This window comes from Convolutriloba macropyga, chromosome 1 (genome assembly GCF_964194025.1).
Source record: "Convolutriloba macropyga chromosome 1, txConMacr16.3, whole genome shotgun sequence".
Lineage (NCBI taxonomy): Eukaryota > Metazoa > Xenacoelomorpha > Acoela > Convolutidae > Convolutriloba > Convolutriloba macropyga.
This window is the reverse complement of record NC_134468.1, coordinates 40,014,771-40,035,832: the sequence shown is the minus strand read 5'-3', so window position 1 is coordinate 40,035,832 and position 21,062 is coordinate 40,014,771. Positions and strand designations below refer to the sequence as shown.

General features: G+C 36.0%; 4 protein-coding genes across 8 annotated transcripts in view; 2 read left to right on the top strand and 2 right to left on the bottom strand.

Moving 5' to 3' along the window:
- LOC142348846 (uncharacterized) overlaps nucleotides 1–5,146 on the bottom strand; it is a 9,600-nt gene extending 4,454 nt beyond the window's left edge. The window contains exons 1-2 of one of the 3 annotated variants that reach the window (XM_075400392.1): nucleotides 4,887–5,146; nucleotides 178–370 (exon numbers count right to left, since the gene is read on the bottom strand). In XM_075400392.1, coding sequence (XP_075256507.1) covers nucleotides 178–370; nucleotides 4,887–5,091 — 398 coding nt within the window. In that variant the 5' untranslated portion in view covers nucleotides 5,092–5,146. Of the gene's footprint in view, nucleotides 1–177; nucleotides 371–814; nucleotides 1,216–4,886 lie in introns of those variants that run through there. The other 2 variants (XR_012760789.1, XR_012760795.1) reach the window with 2 other exon arrangements.
- LOC142339056 (uncharacterized) overlaps nucleotides 1–21,062 on the top strand; it is a 187,277-nt gene that overhangs the window by 121,768 nt on the left and 44,447 nt on the right. The window lies entirely within an intron of this gene.
- LOC142338952 (integrator complex subunit 7-like) overlaps nucleotides 1–21,062 on the bottom strand; it is a 55,759-nt gene that overhangs the window by 31,953 nt on the left and 2,744 nt on the right. The window lies entirely within an intron of this gene.
- On the top strand, nucleotides 9,290–17,135 carry LOC142348839 (uncharacterized). Its single transcript, XM_075400379.1, has 2 exons — nucleotides 9,290–10,191; nucleotides 16,440–17,135. The coding sequence occupies exons 1-2, from the start codon at nucleotides 9,942–9,944 to the stop codon at nucleotides 17,003–17,005; spliced, it is 816 nt and encodes a 271-aa protein (XP_075256494.1). The 5' UTR covers nucleotides 9,290–9,941; the 3' UTR covers nucleotides 17,006–17,135.

The following is a 21,062-nucleotide window of genomic DNA, read 5'->3' as shown; positions in this document are numbered from 1 at the left end:
TGCTTTCAACAGACCAATTGAAGGAAAAATACGATAATCAGTGATCTAAAGGATGAGCTTAAGTCTTATATTGCGATCATTTAATTGTTCTTGACAAATTCAAAAATCACAAGTCAAGATCACAAGTCCTTAATATGGATATTCTCTCAACCCGTTCTGAGCATGATTAAGACTAACATGCGATCCTGGACCTTTCGTTGTTCAGAGAGCGATAATATATCACAAGATTTGACAAGTTCACCAAAACTATTCTTCCTCAATTCCTCCAGACTATCATTGGCCACTTTCACTTCATTCTGCAATTCTTGATTAAGAGTACTCTCTTTTTGCAAAGACACGTCTAACCAATTCCCACGTTCCTTCTCAAGCTCTAAAATCATCACTCAAATAATAGGTAAGCAAGTTAATAGCAGTTGCTTCCCGTGATTGACGCTACATTTACTCTTCAATCAACATCAAAATTGGTTTCAAAACAAAATCTACAAAGAATTCGTGATTTGATCTGGCATAAAACCCCAAAGCAATAAATCATGCCCAAGATTCCAAAGATTTTTGCATCGGAAAAAGAAAAATTCTTCTAATAATGAGAAACTCTGTCGATGGCGTAGAAGGTTTTAGCACCTTTTATGATTTAGCACCAAATTGCGTGAATAAACAATAGCCTGAAAATTTCCAGAAAAATGAGATTTTAGTTGTTTTTCGAAGCGTAAGTATTAAACTTCTGATCTCGGATAATCCAATAGTTTATTCTAGAATTGGGCACCAGTATAAAAGAAAGCTCTGGGTTGAAACTTGATATCTAGTTTTTGACAACCTGAAAAATTGTTTTCAGTTTGAGCAACACTGTAAACACTGCTTCCATGCATAATGCAGTCAATTTTCAACTCCCATCCGCTGATAAACACCAATCCAGCTCATGTTTTTCTGCTTTTGCACCTTTATGAGTTTTTCAAGGAAGCTTGCACAAATTTGATAGTAAACCGCCTTGCAAAATTTATTCCAGATAGTACATAACATCTTAAAAGCTTACGTGTCTTCCTCTCTAGGTAAGTGGAAGTTTGATTCGAGCTGTTTTCGAAAAGCTACTGATCGTCTAGAACGCCTGCAATCTTGACAAGTTTATTTCTCACATTTAACACGGCTCCTTTCTTTAAGTCAATAAAAACTAACATATTTTACATATCAAACATTGCCGCCGGATTGCCGGAAAAAAGCCGTCGTTGACACCACTGGTCGACCTTAGGACAAACAGAAAAATGACAAAATTGACAGTCAAACTTTTTCCAAGTGTCAAAAAGTGTGTTCTAATTTGGTCCGTAGTCTCATTAGATTTCCATAAGTAAGGTCAATTCAGCCTCTAACTTGGAGGACACTAAGCTTAATACGTATACCAACTAGCAGTATAATCTAAGGAACTTTGATAACTTAATGCACTGAGTTTTATCCATTCAATCTTAGTGCGCGGGCTTTATTGGATTATCCAGTCTGGTTCGTTTGAGTTTTCGATTCGACCCTGAACGTATTCAAGTGAATTTGTTAAAATCTAGTTTGCATGCAGTTGAAACAGTGAGTTAAGTCAGAAGTTAAACCTGGAAGTGTAAATTAAGGTTATGAAGAATTTCAAAGAAAAACATAGCCGGAAAACTGCGGAACCAATTCTCAGTAAAATTTGACTTTGAAAATCAACAATCCATTTGAATCAACTATTTATTCCATCTAACTACTTAATTCAAAAAAGGCAAAATAAACAATGTAAATCTAAAAGTAAATATAAATATAATACAAATCTACATAAGTTGTCACCCAAAACAATTTTTCTCAACAGACATACATTACGGACTCCGTCTAGTCAGCCAGTTACTACATAACAGAAAGAAGGAAAAACGATACGTTCTAAAAAACAGGGAAAACAGAAACATAAAAAATTCAAAATCTGGTTAAATTGCCTTTAACAAAATTGTATACACTGATATCTATTTTGGAACAAAATTTGAAATCCTAAAAAAGTTCACGACAACTTGTGAATCTATCTGTTCTCACTCACTGACAACCGACGCGGTCCAACACTGTAAACAACAATTAACACCTCGAAAGGCAAAAAACAAAAAGTTGAAAAACACAAACTAGTTTTAATGTTTCTGTAGATACTGGCCTATCAAACATTCAGGTGTCTCCATATTCATTCATACATTTCATGAAATATGTATAATTAAACTATGGCAAAAAACATTCCGAGAAGCAAAAAAAAACAGTTGGGAGAAAATATCAAACTGGAAAACAGTCCGAAATGAGACTTGATATAATCTTTTTTCTTAAACGAAAACATCAAAATGATTCCCATAAAAAACCCACTTGAAATACGAAAAAGACCAAATGCTACCAAGAGTTCCTACACACAGTAGGAAATTCAAAAATACAAGCTGCTAAAAAAAGCGTCCAACACGTGGTCCAAAACGTACAATTACCAGCAATCTGTGAGAAAAACCCCATGAGATGAAAAAAATTAAATAAAAAACTCCTTTGAAAAAGCTGCACGTGATCAAAAAATTGCTCACGTAAAAAAATTATTTCAAAACTATGTTACTCTTTCTCTCGCGGAAAGTTTATAAAAAGCCGCTCTAAAATTTCGGTCTGCTTTTGACCTTCCTTCAGCTGACTGAGCTGCACTTGTTTTTACCAGCAGCATTCGGATTTGATCCTATGAAAAACTTAGGTCCGAGCTAACTACTCACTAAACAAAATTAACCCACTACTTAATCACACTAATCTTCTAGAAACGATAACAAAAACTGATAAAATACGTAAAAAATGTCTTCACAATTTCGACCTTGAGAGAACTACTGCCGTAAAATAAGTGCAGTTTTCATTCAATAATCGAGTATCTATTGATAGAAAAAAACAAACGGTACTTTGATAGAAAACAGAGAAAAAGGAAAAAATAAAAAATGATTTTTTTTTACAAAATCCCAACAACATGCTAACGCGGTAAATCACAATTATTCTAAATAAGTCTTTCAAATATTCGTCATTTTCTTCAGGGGCATACTGAAAAACGCCTACCTAAGAAAGCACAAAAAACTTAAAAAAATTAAAATGTAATCAATTCTTTCAGTCTTGTCGTTTCTTGGTATCTTACGAATAGCTCTAGATTAAATAATGAACGAGAAAAACGATTGCGTAACGTTTATCAGTTGATCTTAAAAAACTTAAAAACAGACGAAAATTCGATGATATTAACTCCACTTTCTGTAACAAACATATCTCAAAATCAGAAGCAATCAAATCGAAAGATCACCAAAACAACTACAACAACAAAGGTCAACCACAAAATTCCCAAAAAAGTTACGAAAAATAGAAGGATTTTAAACTGCTAAAAAAGCGTCCTACAGGACAAAATGGCGAAAATAGGTCAAAATAGCATCGAAAAGTCCTAAAAATGACCTCATTTAGACGACACAAAACAAACATCTTTGGCTAAAAAATCTAAGAATTTAAAGTAAAAAATTGCTTTGAAGAAGCCGCACAGGAGCAAAATTTATTGCTCGCACAGCGCGAAAATTTTTCACCTATATTGACCGGCAAAAGTAAGTTAGTACCCCCTATTTTCACGATGTAGAAAATCCATTTTTGAGACAATTTTACCCCAACTTAAAATCACATTTTGCAAACAATTTTTACAGCATTGCTTTCATACACTAGTCCTCTCGCCTACCTAAGAAGTTCAGATAAAGCGCAACGTTCAGTTACCAAAAAGTTACCGTGTAAAGTTGATGAGCTCCATCAAGGTTTCTTTGTAAAAGGAAAAATGTAACAACAAGACAATTTATTTACATTTTTTCTCTTTATAATGTTTAACGCAAGTGCAAACTTAGCCATGTGACAGCTTTCTTTTTACAGTGAAACTTTGATGAAGCTCAACTTTACATCAGGATTTTTGGTAAGCGAACATTTCGTTTTATCTGAACTTCATAGGTAGGTGAGTGGACTAGTGTAGGGAATCAATGGTGTAAAAATTGCTTTCAAAATGTGATTTTAAGTTAGGGTAATATTGTCTCAAATAATTAATTGCTACATCGGGAAAATAGGGGGTGCTAACTTACTTTTGGCGTTGTTTTCTTTTACTTTTGCTCGCTCACAGAATCATGCTTGGACAATAACTACTCCATATTATCTCTCTGATATTTTGTTCAGCAGATTGACCTGAACAAATCTTTTCACGTGCAGCATCTGACTTACTCTACAACACATCGTCTAAAAATAGAAGTCACCGATTTAAAGAACATAGCCGGCAGATTGCCGGAATAGCTGCGAAATAGACTTGCGTGCCGTAAAATACAGATGGAAAAAGATACAGAAGTGAGTTGATAATAGTTATCGCCGCCGCCTATAAAACTTACAAGTATATTTCAAAGGAGGTTGTTTTTGGGTGCAAAAAATTTTCCCTGTCGCGTCTCGAACCGGCGATCTCCGGATTAACAGCCAGTCGCCTTAACCACTCGGCTGTCGGACCATATAAACTATTTTCTTACAATCAAGTTTGTTTTAGGAACAGATTCTGTTTCTGAATGACCGCAATTTAGGTCACGCAGAAAGCGTGAAATCAAGCGCGAAAAAGCAATTTAAGCAGTGACGAGACAGAATGTTCTAGAACAAATGTAAAACGAAAATGAAGCGTCAGACGACGAAACAAAAAAAAACCAAGAGCACCGCAATATAGCTACGCTCAGCTTACAGCTTCGCAGCTATAAAAACAGATGACCATTTCTTTTTCGAGTCGTTGTAATACGTTACCAATACTCTTCTGCGAGTTGTAAAAGAGAGCGCCTAAATAATAGTCTTGGAGAGGCTGACGGCGGATATTAAACACCACGATCATGCCCACTGACCTAACTCGACTCTCAGGCTACTGAGCTTTTGATTATCAGATGACATCTTAGCTTCCAGCTCTGACTGTTTCTGAAGCAATTGTTTCTCACAATTTTGCATCTTGATCAGCGCTTTCTCCTTCTCTACAGTTTCCAGTTGCAACTTCTGATACTTTGCATTCTTGGCCTCGACGAGTGCTTGGAAATTTTTCATTTGCGGAAACATTTTGATGGTAACTGTTTCTAGAAAATAATCTGACGCACTTGTGAACAGATGGATCCAATTTATACGAGCCGGTGAAAAATATATTTACATTGGTTGAAAAATCAAAATAACCTTGCCATCGCATCAAACAAATTTTAGATAGCGCATCAAAGAGTTGTAAAATCCCGTTAATCTTACTAGTTTGGCAGTATTAAAATTCAGAGATAGCATATAGTGTGCGTCATCAAGCCTTTCATAATGTTCCCCTCTTGCTATAACCAATCAGGATTAAAAAAAAATCAGAAACAGTATCGCCATATGAAAAAGGAAACTTGCAACAATTTAGAAAAAAAGTTGTCCCCAGACGTTAGCAACTTACAGCTATAAAACAGCCTTCTGATAAACGCTCAATATACAATGTAGACTAACATAACCAAACTGATATAACCTGTGATTGATAACTAGATCAAACAATCAACAATTCATTAACGAAAACTAATGAATCTCAGGAAATTAAATTGCATTACTAGCCTTTTATTGGAATTTGGTGCTTATCGACCATTAATGGGAATTTGAAGTGCTCCGTTTAACTAAGATAGAGGAAGCTAAATTAATGAAACATTTGAGTGGCATTTGAAACAAAGAACCTGCTGTTAATTTTTTTAAACCAACATGCACGCAGAAATTACACTTCTACTTGCAGTTTTTTCTGCCCAATTCGTTACTAAAAAGTCCATGCAACACATAAAACATAATACCTTTTGCTAATAGATGAAATAACAAACAGAAACCAGCAAGAAATCAGATCAGAACACTTTATTATTGAATTTTAAATTAAACTGATCGTTGTAGAAGTCACCAAAGATGCTAATTCAAATTTTCAATCATAAAATAACGCATAAAACCATTAAAAAATAGTATGAAGCCAAAAGCTCATTGTAATTTTTAAAAAAAACGAAAGCAGTTTAGCTCAAAACTTATGAACAGCCATTTCCAATATCCAAACTTATACAGCATAAACAACAAAAATAAGCATGAAATGTCGGCAAAAAACAGAAATTCCAAAACTTTAACTTTTTAAAAATGAGCGTTGAAAAATTAAAAAAAAACATAGCAGGACAAGTACTGAAATACACTCCAAAGAATTGAATGAAAACTTAGAACTACTGCAACTGGCCAGCAGATCAAATGAACAATGCAAGCAAATAAGACAAACAGTCTGAAAAGTTTAGAGAAACTAAAATAACCAAAGTAAATCATTGCTTAAACTCCTTACTGTGAAAACCAAATGTGATCCAATTAAATATACTCATTAACCCACGCACAAGCCTTGGAAGGGGTTTATTGGCCACTAAACAAGAAATTTGACAAATACTTTAAAATCAAAACTAGCAATATTTATATGCTCAAAACCACATTTTTGTCTCTCAAACCCGCCCAATAAGACCTAAAAAAAGTTTCACTGTCCCTTAAAGATCGATAAAACTAGACTAATTAAAAATTTCATTAAAAAATTGCAATATTGCTAAAATTCGTCGAATTAAAATCTCGAGAATCACTTTGTTGTCTCCTGAAACTATCCAGTAAACCAATTTCAAGCCCAAAATAGTTTCACTGGTCTTTACAGATCGATAAACTTGGAAAATGACAGCTTCTGAAAAATGTGAAAAAAATTCAACCTTTATCAAAAAATTGCTAAAACTCGTGATATTAAAAAGTTGAAAACCATTCCATTTGACTAGCCACTAAAAAACGCAGAAAGATGACAAAAATTCTCAAAAAACATGAAGTGAAGAAATTATTGTAATTTTGAATGTTTATGTTTGCAGCACCAAAAAAAGCGCTCACAAAATGGTAAAAAAATTACTTAAGTCTTGCAGGAGCCCTTTAACAACTATAGCAAACCTCAATTTAACTCGGGTTAAAAACGACCCAAACAGGTCAGAGGCTATTTTTAAAATCGCTTCTGTAAGGCAAACATCTATCTATTCACTAACAGTTTTCAGCTTCAAAAATGTTTCGCTACACCTGAAATTAATATAAATTGAAAATTTACAAGAAATTCTCGAAAAATAGCAAAATTTTACAAAAACGTTGCTGAAATTTGTGACTTACTATTCTCAAAAATGTATATGGGTAATTAAAAGTTATTATTTAACCCAAATTTAAGCCCGAAATTTGTTTCATTGGTCACTAAAAGTTGATAAAAACTTAATACCAAAAAATCGCAAAAATAGCCAAAAAACAAGAAGTTGCAAATATTAAAGAGATCTAAATCGCATAGCATAATAGCTATATAAAGTACTACCAACCTTTAAAGTAAAAACACGAAATTGACAAAACAGAAAAATTGCCGCATTCAGGGCACAAAAACAGCGAAAACTGACCTTTTTTGCCTTGAATTTAGGCTTCGCAGCAGTTTCAGCACAATAAAAACCTAAAAGGTTACTAAAGCCAGCTGAGATCCTCTATTGCAAATTGAAGCTCGCCGAGCTTTACCTGTGTAGCTCCTTTCAAAAGCTCAAAGTCATGGAAAAAGGTGTAAAAACATCTCACAAAACGACAGCGCACCAATACAATCCAAATTCTTTGGATTATAGAAATAATTGAACATATACTTTCAATCGAACAAAAAAAACGCATAATTAGACAAAATTTCGATTTTGCTAAGTATCAAATCTAACAAAAATGGTGAGAAACACCGTTACAACATTGATTAAGATTAACAACTGCTATGTTCAAGCAATTGAAACTGGATCCTTGATAAAACAGTCAAACAAAGCGACTAACGTCATAATTTTTGCAAAAGACAACTTTTTAGCAACAGACAATTTTTGAATCAGAGCAATTTAAGTCAAGCTAAAATCAAGAAGTCAAACGTAAAAAATTCGCTCGAGAAAGGCATTCGAAAGAATGTTCTATAATAAGAGTCATGCAAAATTTCTGAAAAGGACACACGTGTACAACGATTGCTTCAAACTTCGTTCGAGCTCAGTTAAAAGCAGTAAAGCTTATCACAAAACAGCTACAAATGCAGGCAAAACTCAAATTCTAGCTGTCTGTCGAAAACTTAAGAAACAGAACTACGAAACATCATAAAACATGTACGGCCTGTCAGTATTGTTATTTGGAAGACGAAAATCGAAAAAAAGAAAACTTTGGTCAACTTTAAAAATATGCTGTGGTTGAAATTCCATTAATGGTAAGAAAAAACCAGTTGGCTTTAGTCCTGCATACATTCCTTTGGAGCCCTGCCTACTTCTTAGACCACAAAGAGCTAATAAAATTCTTTTCCAAATCAAAGTTAAAAAGATATCTTACAGGAAAGTAGATCGCACCAACTACAACCTAAATCTTGCATTGCAGATGTAGGAACGCAACAGTGGCCTATTGAATACCTGACGCCGCAATTAGGAAGTAACTTAATCCAAGATGGCGAAATTTCAAAGCCCTCTAGAATTTATAGTTTACTCCACGGTTTTGAAATGACACCACTCAAAATTTGCTTGAACTAATCTTTCAGGTTGTTATAGAAGCCCAGCTAGCATTACTTCCTCAACAAAAAAGATCCGGAACAAAAAAGCTTGCCTGAACAATTGCTCGTGCGTGATAAGCGGGGTCTGTTCAGCCATACCATTTATTTATCTCTTCTCTGCAGCTTCGGTAAATTTTACACTTTGAGACTAGTAAAGGGCTAATAGCTGCTCAGCGGCTTAATGCCATTCGGGCTGTACCCGTTTATCCCGTTTTTGAGAGAAAAATTCAGACGAAAAACTGATCAAGCGTAAAAACGACCAGCAGCATTAACATTACTGCTACAAACTGCGTTTGTGAGCAATCAGAGACGCGCAAATTAACGTAGCGGTCATAAATATCTTTAGTTTGGAAACCAGTCAGAAATTTTTTGATTTTTTGGCGCAACTAGTTTCCAAAAACCTCAACTACACAAGAAATCTACCAACACGAAAGCAGAGAAACTTAAACTTTGGCATCCAAATTTGGTATTGGCAGATAAAGTTGCAAATTGTTTATACTCTCAGAATACGAAGAGTTTTATGATCTGTATCTTTAAACGTAAGCAAACAATTCTGCGTTCGAAAACCACATTTGTTTATTTTCAATCAGAAAATGATTAAATTCCAACTGAAGGCTAAAAATTCGAGATATGAACAAGCGAGTCCAAGATAAAGTCATTAAAACAGATCGCATATACCTCAAACGCATGTTACAGACCAAACACGTCTAAACCACAGACTACACATTTGACAATTTGGTAAATTCATTGACTAAGAGAGTTATTGACTTTATTCGCTCTATCGTAAATCAGATCGAAACAACATTGCGACTTTAATAACTTCTTCAATTTAAACGATAACGATCTGGCTGGACGCTCAAACTAAACACACACACACTTCTGTAGTCATTGGATTAACATACGCGTCTTTTCAACTCTAAACCCAGTTAAGATCAGGCAGGAAGGCTTAATTCTCTAAACAACTACATTCAGTCTTCCGTGTTCGACTTCCTTAAATTCCAGTTGTAACTTAAGTGTATTTGGGCAATCAGCTATTCAGGTATTTATTTATTTCTAGCAGATACTTTCAATTGCCTTCTGTTTGCTAAACAACAACTCAATTTTGGTTTAGAGCAAGTTCGCATGCTCTATTATAAAAACAGGCCGTTTATTGCTTCCATACATAGTCGCAGCTGAAAATTTGTGGCAAATTCTTACCAATTTCATATGAAAACCACTTCTACTGCCTGATAAAACCTAATTAATTACAAGTTGATTTTACCATGCAACCAGGAGCACTTCATTAACGCCTTTTACTATCCGAATCACCACAAAAACTATTCAATTTGATTGCAAAATGAGCATTGTCAAGGATCAGATCGTATTCAAAGGACGTACAGTTTTCAATCAGATCAAACTTAGACCTACGGAAGGAGACAAATGGCCCAAGTTCATTGCTGTGAACGAGAGCAGTAGTCGCCTCACCTACTATCAAGTTGACGTAACAAATGACGAGGACAAGACCATTTTCACATCTCTTTGGAATGTGGAATTCGACAAGATCCATGACTTTGGCTTCATCCACAATTACTTGATAGTAGCCGATGGTGAGCAATTTTAGTATAAAACTTTTCGAAAATTTTATTGCATGAACTTGTTAAATGAAACCTTGTAATAGACACATCCCACTTCTATTATTACCTATCCAGCGTGTGACTTAATGAAAACCAGAACGAGCTTCTTTCTTCAAAACGTTAAATAGTTTTTTCTTGAATCAGAAAACAGCGTTATTGTTTCGCAGTAATCAATACGCCTCACAGCAATTAGCCAAGCAAAACGCATAAAGCAAACATCGCCCCGCTTTGTCTTCAAGAAATCGTGATGTTTCAGTTTGGCTGGAAGTCGTATTTGTTCTCTATTAGAGATATAAAAATCAAAATATCGTGTATTTCAATGTAGAGGTTGTGTCAAAAAGTTTTGTGTGACAAAAAAATTTCTCTAGCTTCATAATCGAAATATTTGCATTTACTATCCCGGATTGGATGTAGCTCTTTTATAGTGTTAAATTTTTCCGATGTGCTCTCCCATGAAACCGCTGGTTTATCTTGTTTTTCCGAGTTCTGAAAACATTTGCCTGTTTATAGAGGGCTTAGTTAAACCGCAATTGCTCCAGTTTGGTTCAATGTCCTAATTTTATAGTCCAGCCGTATCATCGTTTTGAGAATGAAGTTTTTCATTACCTTTTGCACTCGGGATCTCTTGGTCTACTAATCATTTTAGAAATTTTTTGTTGAGAGGAGTTGATGCTAGAAGATTACATAACAGTAAGAAAGAGTAACTACCCCCAGGATAGAGCTGAGAGGAACATCGCTCGTTATTCCAGCTCTTTAGATATGAAATTATTCAATTTCACCTATTGATTTTGCAGGCAGAGAATTTTCAATAAATTTTCAGAAGTCAAATTTATAATCTCCAATAGTCGGAAGCTCTCCCAGTGACTGGTGCAACACATTGTCAAAATGCAAAAGTTTTTCAACAAGAGCGAAAGTTTTTCAGTTTTTGCATCAAGTTCGGAGTGGATTGAAACAAGGAACACAAGTAGACGAACAGTGGTAGATCTTTTCCCTGAGTCCAAATTGGTTTTCTTCGATTTCGTTTTTATCATTGAGATGGAGTTTATCAAATATCATTCGCTCTAGAATTTTTGATGCATAACACGGCAAGCTAATAGTTTCCAAAAGTTTCATCGATATTGCTAGCTTCGTTTTCCAGGTTGATAATTTGCGCTTTCTTTAAAATCTCCGTAGAACATTCTTTAAAAATTACTGGAACAATGGGAATATGGATTTCTTCGTAAATGGAATCCTTATTATTCAAAAATTATTAAATTCAAAATCGCTAAGTTCCACAATCATGAGCATGTTTACCTTTTCTCAAAAATATATTTAGTTAAGATGTTTTGCACCATTGAGAACGATGCCCGATTAGAGCCAGCGTACTCTGCTGCTAACGATTTGACCTACACTTTGCGAGTGTTCCATGGAAGACAGCTTCTCAAACAAAAAAAATTGTCGATATGCCTTTTTCAGGAACGTGACCTGTCGATTTGAGATTACATCGGATTAGCTAATCCAGATCTTTATGGATAATTACATTTGCTCTGTCCATAAGAAACGTCGGTGGCGCAAAGGAAAAATGAACAATTTGTTTCAGTCCAATATGCGATAGCCAACTTGACGAAAACTTCGTAGTTTAAATACAATGTAAACCAATTTTAACTTAAGTTTTGATGTACTGATGCAAAAAAATCCAATAACTCTAGAACTAAAATTTTGTTTGATGGGAAAACGAACTTTTTCAGATGCAACTTCGAATTTCTATTTCAAATATGAAAGAATATAAAATCGGCTACATCGGCACATGCAAATAGCCACCAAATTTTGTCGAAAGAGACTTGATGCCTTTTCCTCACTTCTATACTTCTGCAGAGCGCAAAAACTTTCGTCGAGTGTAGAAGTCCAACACATTCCAAGAAAAATGTTATTACACGATTGAGCAGTCGCTAATTTCCACTCGCCGGGTTCTTATCATTTTTCTGCCGTTTTTTGTTCTGTTGAGATAGTGTTGTATGTGACAAACAAAAATAACGACAACTCTATTTGTGACCAAAAAAAATATTTAAAATCCTTTTTATTTGAATCGTCATTGTACTTTTCATTTAAAAAAGATCCCCAATTGTAAGACTCGGGTTTTTTTTCAAACAAGCTGCATCATTAAAAGTGTACATAGTCCGGTAAAAGTGTACGACTATCATATCGTAGAGCCTCAATTGCTATTACATTGCATTTCATTGCATGCTTTTAATGGATCAATTTTTTCACCGTTATAGAAGAAATTGAGATCACATACTCGGAAGAATTCGTTTTGAGGCCTTTTTAACAAAACTAATTCAAAGTTGTAAAATTTGAGGTCTTTAAAGTATAACTATTATAATTATGGCTTCATGGGCTGCTCCACCGCGGGCGCTGAAAATCGTCATTGGATTGGCACGACATTGAATGCAAACGCAAATAAAAATCCATGAACAAGAAATGCTTTAGTTCTAGTTTTTATCAAAATAAATCCACGTGCATTTTAATTCTGTTTAAATAAACAGGGTCAAAGAAGTCTATGTATTGTTGGATGGCGTTGATTCGATATCAATCGTTGTTCAATAACGGAAACTGAGTCGTTGAACTGTTGCGGAATTTAATGATATCTCGTCGACCGATATTATCGTTAACAGTTGAACAAACGTCTTTGCTTGGATCTTTCGTTTGTAATTGACAATCATTTCCTTTGAAAAAAAATGTAGGTAGTTTTTGCATTCTAAGAATATTTAATACACTTCCAGTAGTTGAGGATTCTAGGTATCACTCATACCCAGAGGTGGTCTGCACCGTCGTTTTTTAGTCCGCACACATTATCTTTTTCCAAGGATTGCAATTTCTACATCTACATACAATATGCCAATGATATTGAATGAGATTACTAAATAGTTCCTGTGAAGCTTTCATGTCGCACTTTTTCTGAGTTCGCCGCTAGCTTTGAGATTTCTAATTATGATGTTATGAAGTAATTTTCAACAAAAAAAGTTATCTGATGTTCTTAGCCTGTTTTTTTGTAATTTCTAAGTCATATCAACTCTGCTGTCGTGCTGCATTGTCGGAAACATCATCGTGGCAAAAATTTGCATTGAAATTGCCCTTGGTTAATGATAGGACCATCAACAATTCATGCGTTTCTGTGTACAAGCACAGAGGGACTAGCTCAAGTTCCTTATATCCGTCAACATAAACAGAGTTCATTGTCAAAATCCATTTAGTTGCCCTCATTTACAGTCTTTCAAGCTCCTGCATATGACCTCGAAGCCATATGTGATAATTGGCACAATGTAGCCCTTATAGGCGTTTAGCTTGCTCACTTCAGTGTTGAAAATATTTTGATATGGTAGAAAGCTTTGGTGGCTTTCCGGATTCGTAGTTCACAGTTATCATTCCAATTTAAACTTGAAGATATTAAACGTCCCTTGTCTCTTTGGGTGGCTACAAAACTCAACATTTCTGTTTCAAGAGCATTGCAATTTTTCTTTGATATTCAACAAGGTGCACTTTTTTTGCGTGATTCACCACATTTCGATTTGGTTTGATGCATGATCGAGAATTGCTTGGTTCTCTGTAACCACATTAAAATCATCCGCATAATCGTAGCACTCAATGCCAGGAGAACATATGGAAATTCGTTAACATAAATGAAGAATGGCAGAGAAACGAGGATTGAGCCCTGCGTACACAGCTTCAGACATTTGACAACTCTGCCACGGCATCATTTACCAAAACAAATTGTTTTATCAGTTAAGTAGGCTGCCGAAAATTTCAGCAAAACTTCCAACTATTGAAAACTTTTTAACATTCGATATTAACATATCAAGTGTCACCGTGTCCAGTGCCTTTGCGAGTTCTAAGTAAAGCACTGTTAATGATTCATGTTCAGGGTTGCATGTGTCAAGTCTTCGATAAACAGAGTTGAGAAACAAGAGTTAAAGGAGTGTTTCAGACCGAGGTTTTCTGAAGCCATATTGAGTCTCAAAAAATGGGTGGTGGCATTGTTCGTAAATGCGGTCAGACATGATTATTTCGATTAAGTTTGAGCTGGAACAAAGAAGACATATTGACCTGTTACATGTTACATCAGCTTTGTTCCCATCTTGAAACACGCGACTAACTTGGCTAATTTTCCAGAAGCTAGGATAAGTGCTTTTATTTATGATAGTTTGAAAAATAAGTAACAGTAACTTTCTCCAAAATTTCAAACAATTCTTGATTACAATTTTGCCATAATAGTCCAGACCAGTGGATTTATCCAATGCCACCAAGTCAGGAATTTCAATGAAATGATAGTAGTCAAAGCGAAGATAGTTAAGGCTCTCGTTTTGTGAAAATCCTCACGTGTGATTGGTTTCCAAAAACATTAGAGAACTTGTTCAATGATTTGGATTTGATAAGTCCTGCATTCCAAAGACTTTTTGGAATGCAGGACGCAAATTATTTGAATATAACTGAATGGTCGAAAACAACTTTCAGCCTCAAAACAACTAAGACCGTTGTTTATAGATCTAGCAACTTCTTTTTCAATTTTCTTTATCTCCAGTAAACGTGAAAGCGTGTTGTCTTGATTTTTCAGCTTTCTTTTTTGTGTCGATGCGATTTAACAAATCTGAGGTTTCATTACTAATGCAAGGCTGCAATGCTGGTTGTCGTTTGGTTACATAAGAAATTTCAATTTTAGAGTTCAACCAGCTGTACCAATTTGATCTCCTGATCATCGGCATTGCTGTAAGTAGGGATTGAATGGTTCCCCAATCAGCTTGTTTAAACGCAAGTTTAGGTTCATTTGCAACTGTTGTTTGGTTGCTATGTACAGTTCAGCTGCGTTACGATGTCAGTCTTCATCCATTAACTTGATATTAACTGCCTAGAAATAAACCTCGACTGCAGTCCGTGATAAGTTCAGGTCTATTACAGAGAAAAATGTCTATTTTGACATCAGAAAAATTGGTGAGCAGGTTTTCAATCAAGGTTTCTAACATAATTTTTTAAATTCACATGTAGACATCATTGTCGACCAGCAGCTGTTGCCGAAATTAATGTCGCCAACAGTAACGCTGATGCTGTTTGCTGAGAGAAGTATTGCTTGCTGAAATAGGCGTTTCGGTAATTTGTTACAATTGCAACTACTGAGCTGGTAGGGACTACCTTCTGGGGGAGAGTATATACAACAAAAATAGTCATTATAGGAATGAAGAATTTCGACAGGATAGCTGTCTAACGCAAAATCAAGACCGACAATTCCGTGGTTGACTGAGTTTCTGATGGCAATGAACACTGTGCTGTTTCCAAATTGTCAGTTACCCAGTCTTTCCGGTAATTAGAATAAGTAGGTAGGAAAAGCTCTTGATTTGGTATTCCGGGAACAAGCCAGGTTTCAGTTAGGCAAAGAAAGTCGTATCTTTTGACAATATGATGAAAACTTCAATCATCCATTTATATGAATTAAACTGCGCACATTGTAAGTTAGCATTGTTAAAGAGTTTAGCCATGTTTAAAGAGCTAAGTCAGGTTTAAAGCGTTTAGTCATGTTTAAGTGATAAATATTTTTTTGTAGTTCAACGTTAGGCATTTTTGCAAGCTCCAGTCATAGAGTCAATTCAGGTCTATCTGACTGTTCTTTAGTTCATCACGCTTCCAGTGGTATAGAACTTTTAAACGTCTGCAAAAAGAAGGGCTGATGAGGAAAAACAATGTTGGTAGATCGCTAATACATAAAAACTGTGTCCAAGAATGGAACCCTGTGGAACACGAGAAGATATAAATTGCAAACATGATGTGCACATATTGACTTTTACTTTTGAAATCTCGTTGAAAGATAATCTATATTTAAGAAACACAAGTTTACTGAGAAGTTCAATCGAAGTAGTTTCTGAAGTAGAATTTTGTGCCTCATATCGAAAGCCTTTGAAAAATCAAAACGCATAAAAGTATAAAAATTTGGGCTTCCGCCAATATCAGCTGTATCGTAATAGTATGCACGTGACTGTTTTGGAACTGCCGTCAAAACATTGTAGTCAGCAGCAAACTTCCAGAAACAGTACACTCAGATCCCTATGGCTCAACACTTTTACCAAAACAGACACGTGAACACTATTAAGATACTTTAAAGTCCTTGGAAACCATCAAAAAACAAAAACCAACTCAACTTTTGTAGGAAAATAATTTGCCACTACGATTTGCTTAGCATAATGAACAATGCTTTTTAGGTGAACTATCGGAAAAACAGCTGGTTAAATTGTCACTTGACGACCAAACATCATCTCAACTTGACACCAGCAACATCTCCTCAAAAGGAGCCTGGAAAATGAGCTGCCTTGATTCGATGAAACTGATAGCTTTGTATGTAAAGCACAGCAATGATTTGCATTTCTACCAAGACGACAAATATGCTTTCCTAATACAAAGTCCATTCTCCGGTCAAGTTAGCCAACTTGAAATTACATCTAATTTTCTCGTAGTTGGTCTACTCGAGCAACACCTGGTTCAGATATATAAATACAATCTACCGAACAAAAAAATAAACCATTACTTCAAAATCGAAGCATTTTGGGGTAACTTTGGTGTTTACAGCGACACATTGTATACATCAATAATGGGCAGCCAAAAGGAAGTGGTGATAACATTCCTTCCCAGTAAATCTCAGCAGCAACTAGAAGCCGAAACTAAATTCGTCCCCCTGGCCTCTATCAGTGGAAACTTACTTCTCACCAAAGAGCGCCACAGCAACACAACTGTTCATCTGTTTAGGCTGCCACCTATTCAAATTGAATAATGATTAAAATTATTAGTTGCTGATAGATAATTTTGTACTATTTACTATTAATACTTCGAGCATCCGATTATTAAGTAACTTTCATGAACGCTATCATCAAATTTCAACCTGTCCGTCTTATTCTTTTAAACTGCTTTAACGAAGAGAACAGTGGTTACCTAAGGAGAAAAGTAGTAGAAAACTGCAAGACGGCTCGTGCGATTTGAGCGGTACAGAGAGTTCGAACATCGTCGCAGCATAAAACAGGAGTTGAAGAAAATAACTCATGTTCTCATCGAATTTAGGGCAATCATTGCAGAAAGAGAAAACGAAACCAATGATTGTCTTCCTTAATTAAACGAAAAAAGGGGGTATGATCCGCCCAATAGACGGAACGGAACACTGAGCCCCCACTAAGAAACATCACAGCAGCGTATATAAATTTACCGCAAAAACGCATTGTATCAAGCTTACAGCAATATGCTACGCTCAGGAGCCGCGTCAAAAGGTTAAATATTACTATAATAATTAGGTGTCTAGCCTCCCTTCCCGCACAACAACACTAAGTATTATCAGCCTCAGTTACAAGTTTAGTACCCCGGCAGCCTCTGAGACAGATAAATGCGTTGCGTAGGAGTTCAAAATTTATCTTCGTCCAAATGCATATTATGGTGTCTGAGTCTGTGTCGTTCTTTCATTCAAAGATTTTTGTTGCTAGTTGTCTCATAGTGCGTGTTGCAGAGGGCTGCGTGCCTCCCATGCAGAAGACACGGAACATCAATTTTTTCAATTTCCAAAAATCGTTGTTAATATTCGCCTCGTAATATTTCTATGCTTCCTTGGCTTGTTTTGGGCATGACTTGGCCAATTTTACCTCAAAAAAAGTTCTGCTGAATCTAGACCCCAACAGAACGTTTGCTTCAATAACGAGCATTGTCATCAGTGCCGAAGTAGCGCAATTCCAATTTTGTCAAAGTAAAACCCTACCGTTTCAGTGGCAACGCAGTGAGACGGTAAAAGGCTTCTTTTTCTGATGCCAAGCTGACGTGATGTTTGTCTTCGGGTAAAGTGCGGAGAATCCTTTTGCATTCTTCCATCCTTTTAAATCGAGTGTCGATTTTGCGTAATCCTATCCTGTATGAGGAGAATATTCGTGGATCTTTACCTCCAAGAGGCTCGAGAGCAGCGAGCGACGCAAAGTAGTCAGTGTCTTGTTCAGTTAACCTCCCGGGTCACAGGGAATCTACCCTCCTTGCGTGGTCCGCAACGGGTGACCCGCAAAACGATTGCAAGAGAAATGTTAGGATAATTTTCTCTGCGTCAAAGAAAACGTTCTGAGGGTTAGGAGTTGTTCGCCTAAAAATTGCAAGATTTTGTTGAACACCTCTCGTAAATAATGAGTAGGCCTTTTGCGGAGACGTTTTTGAGTTTTTCCATGTTTCTGGAGCAAATTGGAAAACTTCTGCAATGTAATTCCTAGGAAGGATTCACTTGAATCATTACTGCCAAGAACTGACCCCAAAACACCACAGCCATCTACGATATTAACACAAGATACTCTGAAATTTTCACAAGCTCTGGAGTTTGAATGCTTCTTTACAATCAATTGGCCCTTACTAGATATCAAAAACGCTTACCAAGATCCGATAAATCCCTGAAGAACTTCAGAAGATTCTCCAATCTTCCTACCGCAATTCAATCGTCACCGTACCTTTTTTTGCGATAAGCATGGGTTGCGCATAAAGCCAATCGATGGGAGAATGGCTATACCACACATCTCAGAGGCAATAGGATCAACCTGGGTGGCTCGTTCTCGCGATTCGAAGCAAGTGCCGGCTAAAAACAGGTGGCATGGACCAGTGTAGGAATTGTGAGCAACTCAGCCTAGAGCTGGACAATTTTTTTTAATATTTTTAAGAACTAATTGTCGATTGGGGCATCGAATGCATTTTTGTCAACTATTATAAAAACTGCTACATTTTCTGGAGCATCATAAGCATTGAATGTATAGCATATTCAATCCAGTACTTTCGGTCTCGACAGATCAGGCTGCTGTTTCCAAGAAACGGCAGGTTATTTTTATTGCGCTTTACGGTACACTTGCCTATAAAATCCCCCTGGACTTCTCTAACGCCAATTGGTCCAATGACAGGGTTTTTGTTGAGTGGTATACAGCGGCAGCTTTGTATTCTGACAAATCAATATCAAGAAATTTTTTGGTGGCTAATATTATGGCCAATTTGGATAATGGTTTCGCAATATTCATTGAGCTATCTTTGAAGCAAGTCATAATCCTTCTCCAATCGATTGTGTCTAAAACTGACTGCCCGTAGATGCCATGGGTATTCATGGCCGCTTTTTACTTGCGATGATGTTTTAAAAAATAACCGGGTGCTATGGAATTGAAAGCTTGGGAGTCAACAAAATATTTTGGATCGGCTTTCGAGGCTTGCTAGTCTTTTTCGTGCGGAAGTCCAAGTTGAGTTTTTGCATTGATTGCAAGCTTCGGTGAGAGGATCCCTGAAAACATTCCTGTTAGGTAATTGATGTTCATTTCTTTCTGTTTCCCAAAAGTTGCTAAACTGTTCCCGGTTTTTCTTCCTTCCGCTAGAATTTCTTTTGGGATGTTTGTTTGGCAGGGCTTTAACTTCTAGAAAACATGCGTTGAGTTATTATTAATATTATTATTATTATTGGTTTAAGCACCATTTAAAATCTCAACAGTGCAGGAAAATTAAAACAGATAAGTTTTGAGTTTTCGCCTGAATAAAATTTCAGATAAGTTTCAGCACAAAAGAGTTTATTCCACTCAACAGCGACGGCATGCGAGAAAGATCGTCTTCCAAAATTAGAGCGAAATTGGGGAACAAGTAAATTGTAAAAATATTGAGACTTTGTAACTATCGTGTTTCGTTTCATTAAATCCTATAAATATAGTGGCAGTTTGCCAGGCTGATGTACAAAGTGATGCGCATACAATAGGATTTTGAAGACATTGCGTTGCCTAATTGGCAACAAGTGTAGCTGCTTCAGGTATGACGAGGTTGGTGTTGAAGTTGACAATCGAACAATCAAACGCGCGGCAGAGTTCATTATTCGCTGAAGTTTTGCTAATAAAAAGTTTCGCAGACCATAATAAATTCGCAGACGAATTACAGTAGTCAACACTTGATAACACAAAAACTCTAATTAACTCAATTATGACTGATGTTTCACCTTGATCTCGACTTGACAATACTTTAAGGAGAAAATAAAACGAATTGGAACAAACAAAGTTAATCTGTCGTTGCAGAGTAAGTTGACAATCAAATAACAAACTAGAACTTTTAACTATTCAGTGTAGTTAACATCTTCTGGCAGACGTAATCGACCATGTTTAACAATCATATACTCACTCTTATCAGCATTCAATTTCAATTTTGCATTGCTGAACCAACGTTGAATCGAGGTCAAAATATTACCAAACATGCATTGACTGAGGGTCGCGCCAAATACAAAATAAAGAACGGTATCATCTGCGTAGAAATGGTAGTTTATTTTTTATTCTTTCAGCTTATCTTCTAAAGACAACATGTAACAAGAAAAAAGTAAAGAACCAAGAACTAACCCTTGTGGCACACCCGTCTTAACTTTAACATCACCAGAAAGACATCCATTTATGATGACCTATTGCGAGCGATTCGGAAGATAATTGTAAATAAACAGTAAAACAACAGATTGCAAACCAATCCTTTTCGCTAATATCTCAAAAACTGATAAACAAATATATCAAAATTATATCAAATATATCAAACAAAACTAACCCAATATACATCACGGAACGCGACTCGTCCAAATAACAAAGAAGATCATTAAGGACTTTTAGTAAAGCCGTTTCCGTTAAATGCGAGCAACGATAAGCACTCTGATACTTGCTCCTCAGATTATTAGATTCCAGATACAAATTAATTTGCTCAAAAACGACTCTTTCAAAAACTTTTGACATGAATGTTAGATTTGTCACAGGGCGACAACTCGACAACAATTCAGGATCAAGGTTAGACTTCTTCATGAGCAGCCTCACGATGCCTTGTTTGAA

Excerpts from the sequence above, each read along its gene's own strand:
- LOC142348839 (XM_075400379.1), top strand. The coding sequence starts at position 9,942 with ATGAGCATTGTCAAGGATCAGATCGTATTCAAAGGACGTACAGTTTTC. Across the intron at positions 10,192-16,439 it reads TTACTTGATAGTAGCCGATG|GTGAACTATCGGAAAAACAG; the intron begins GTGAGCAATTTT and ends AATGCTTTTTAG.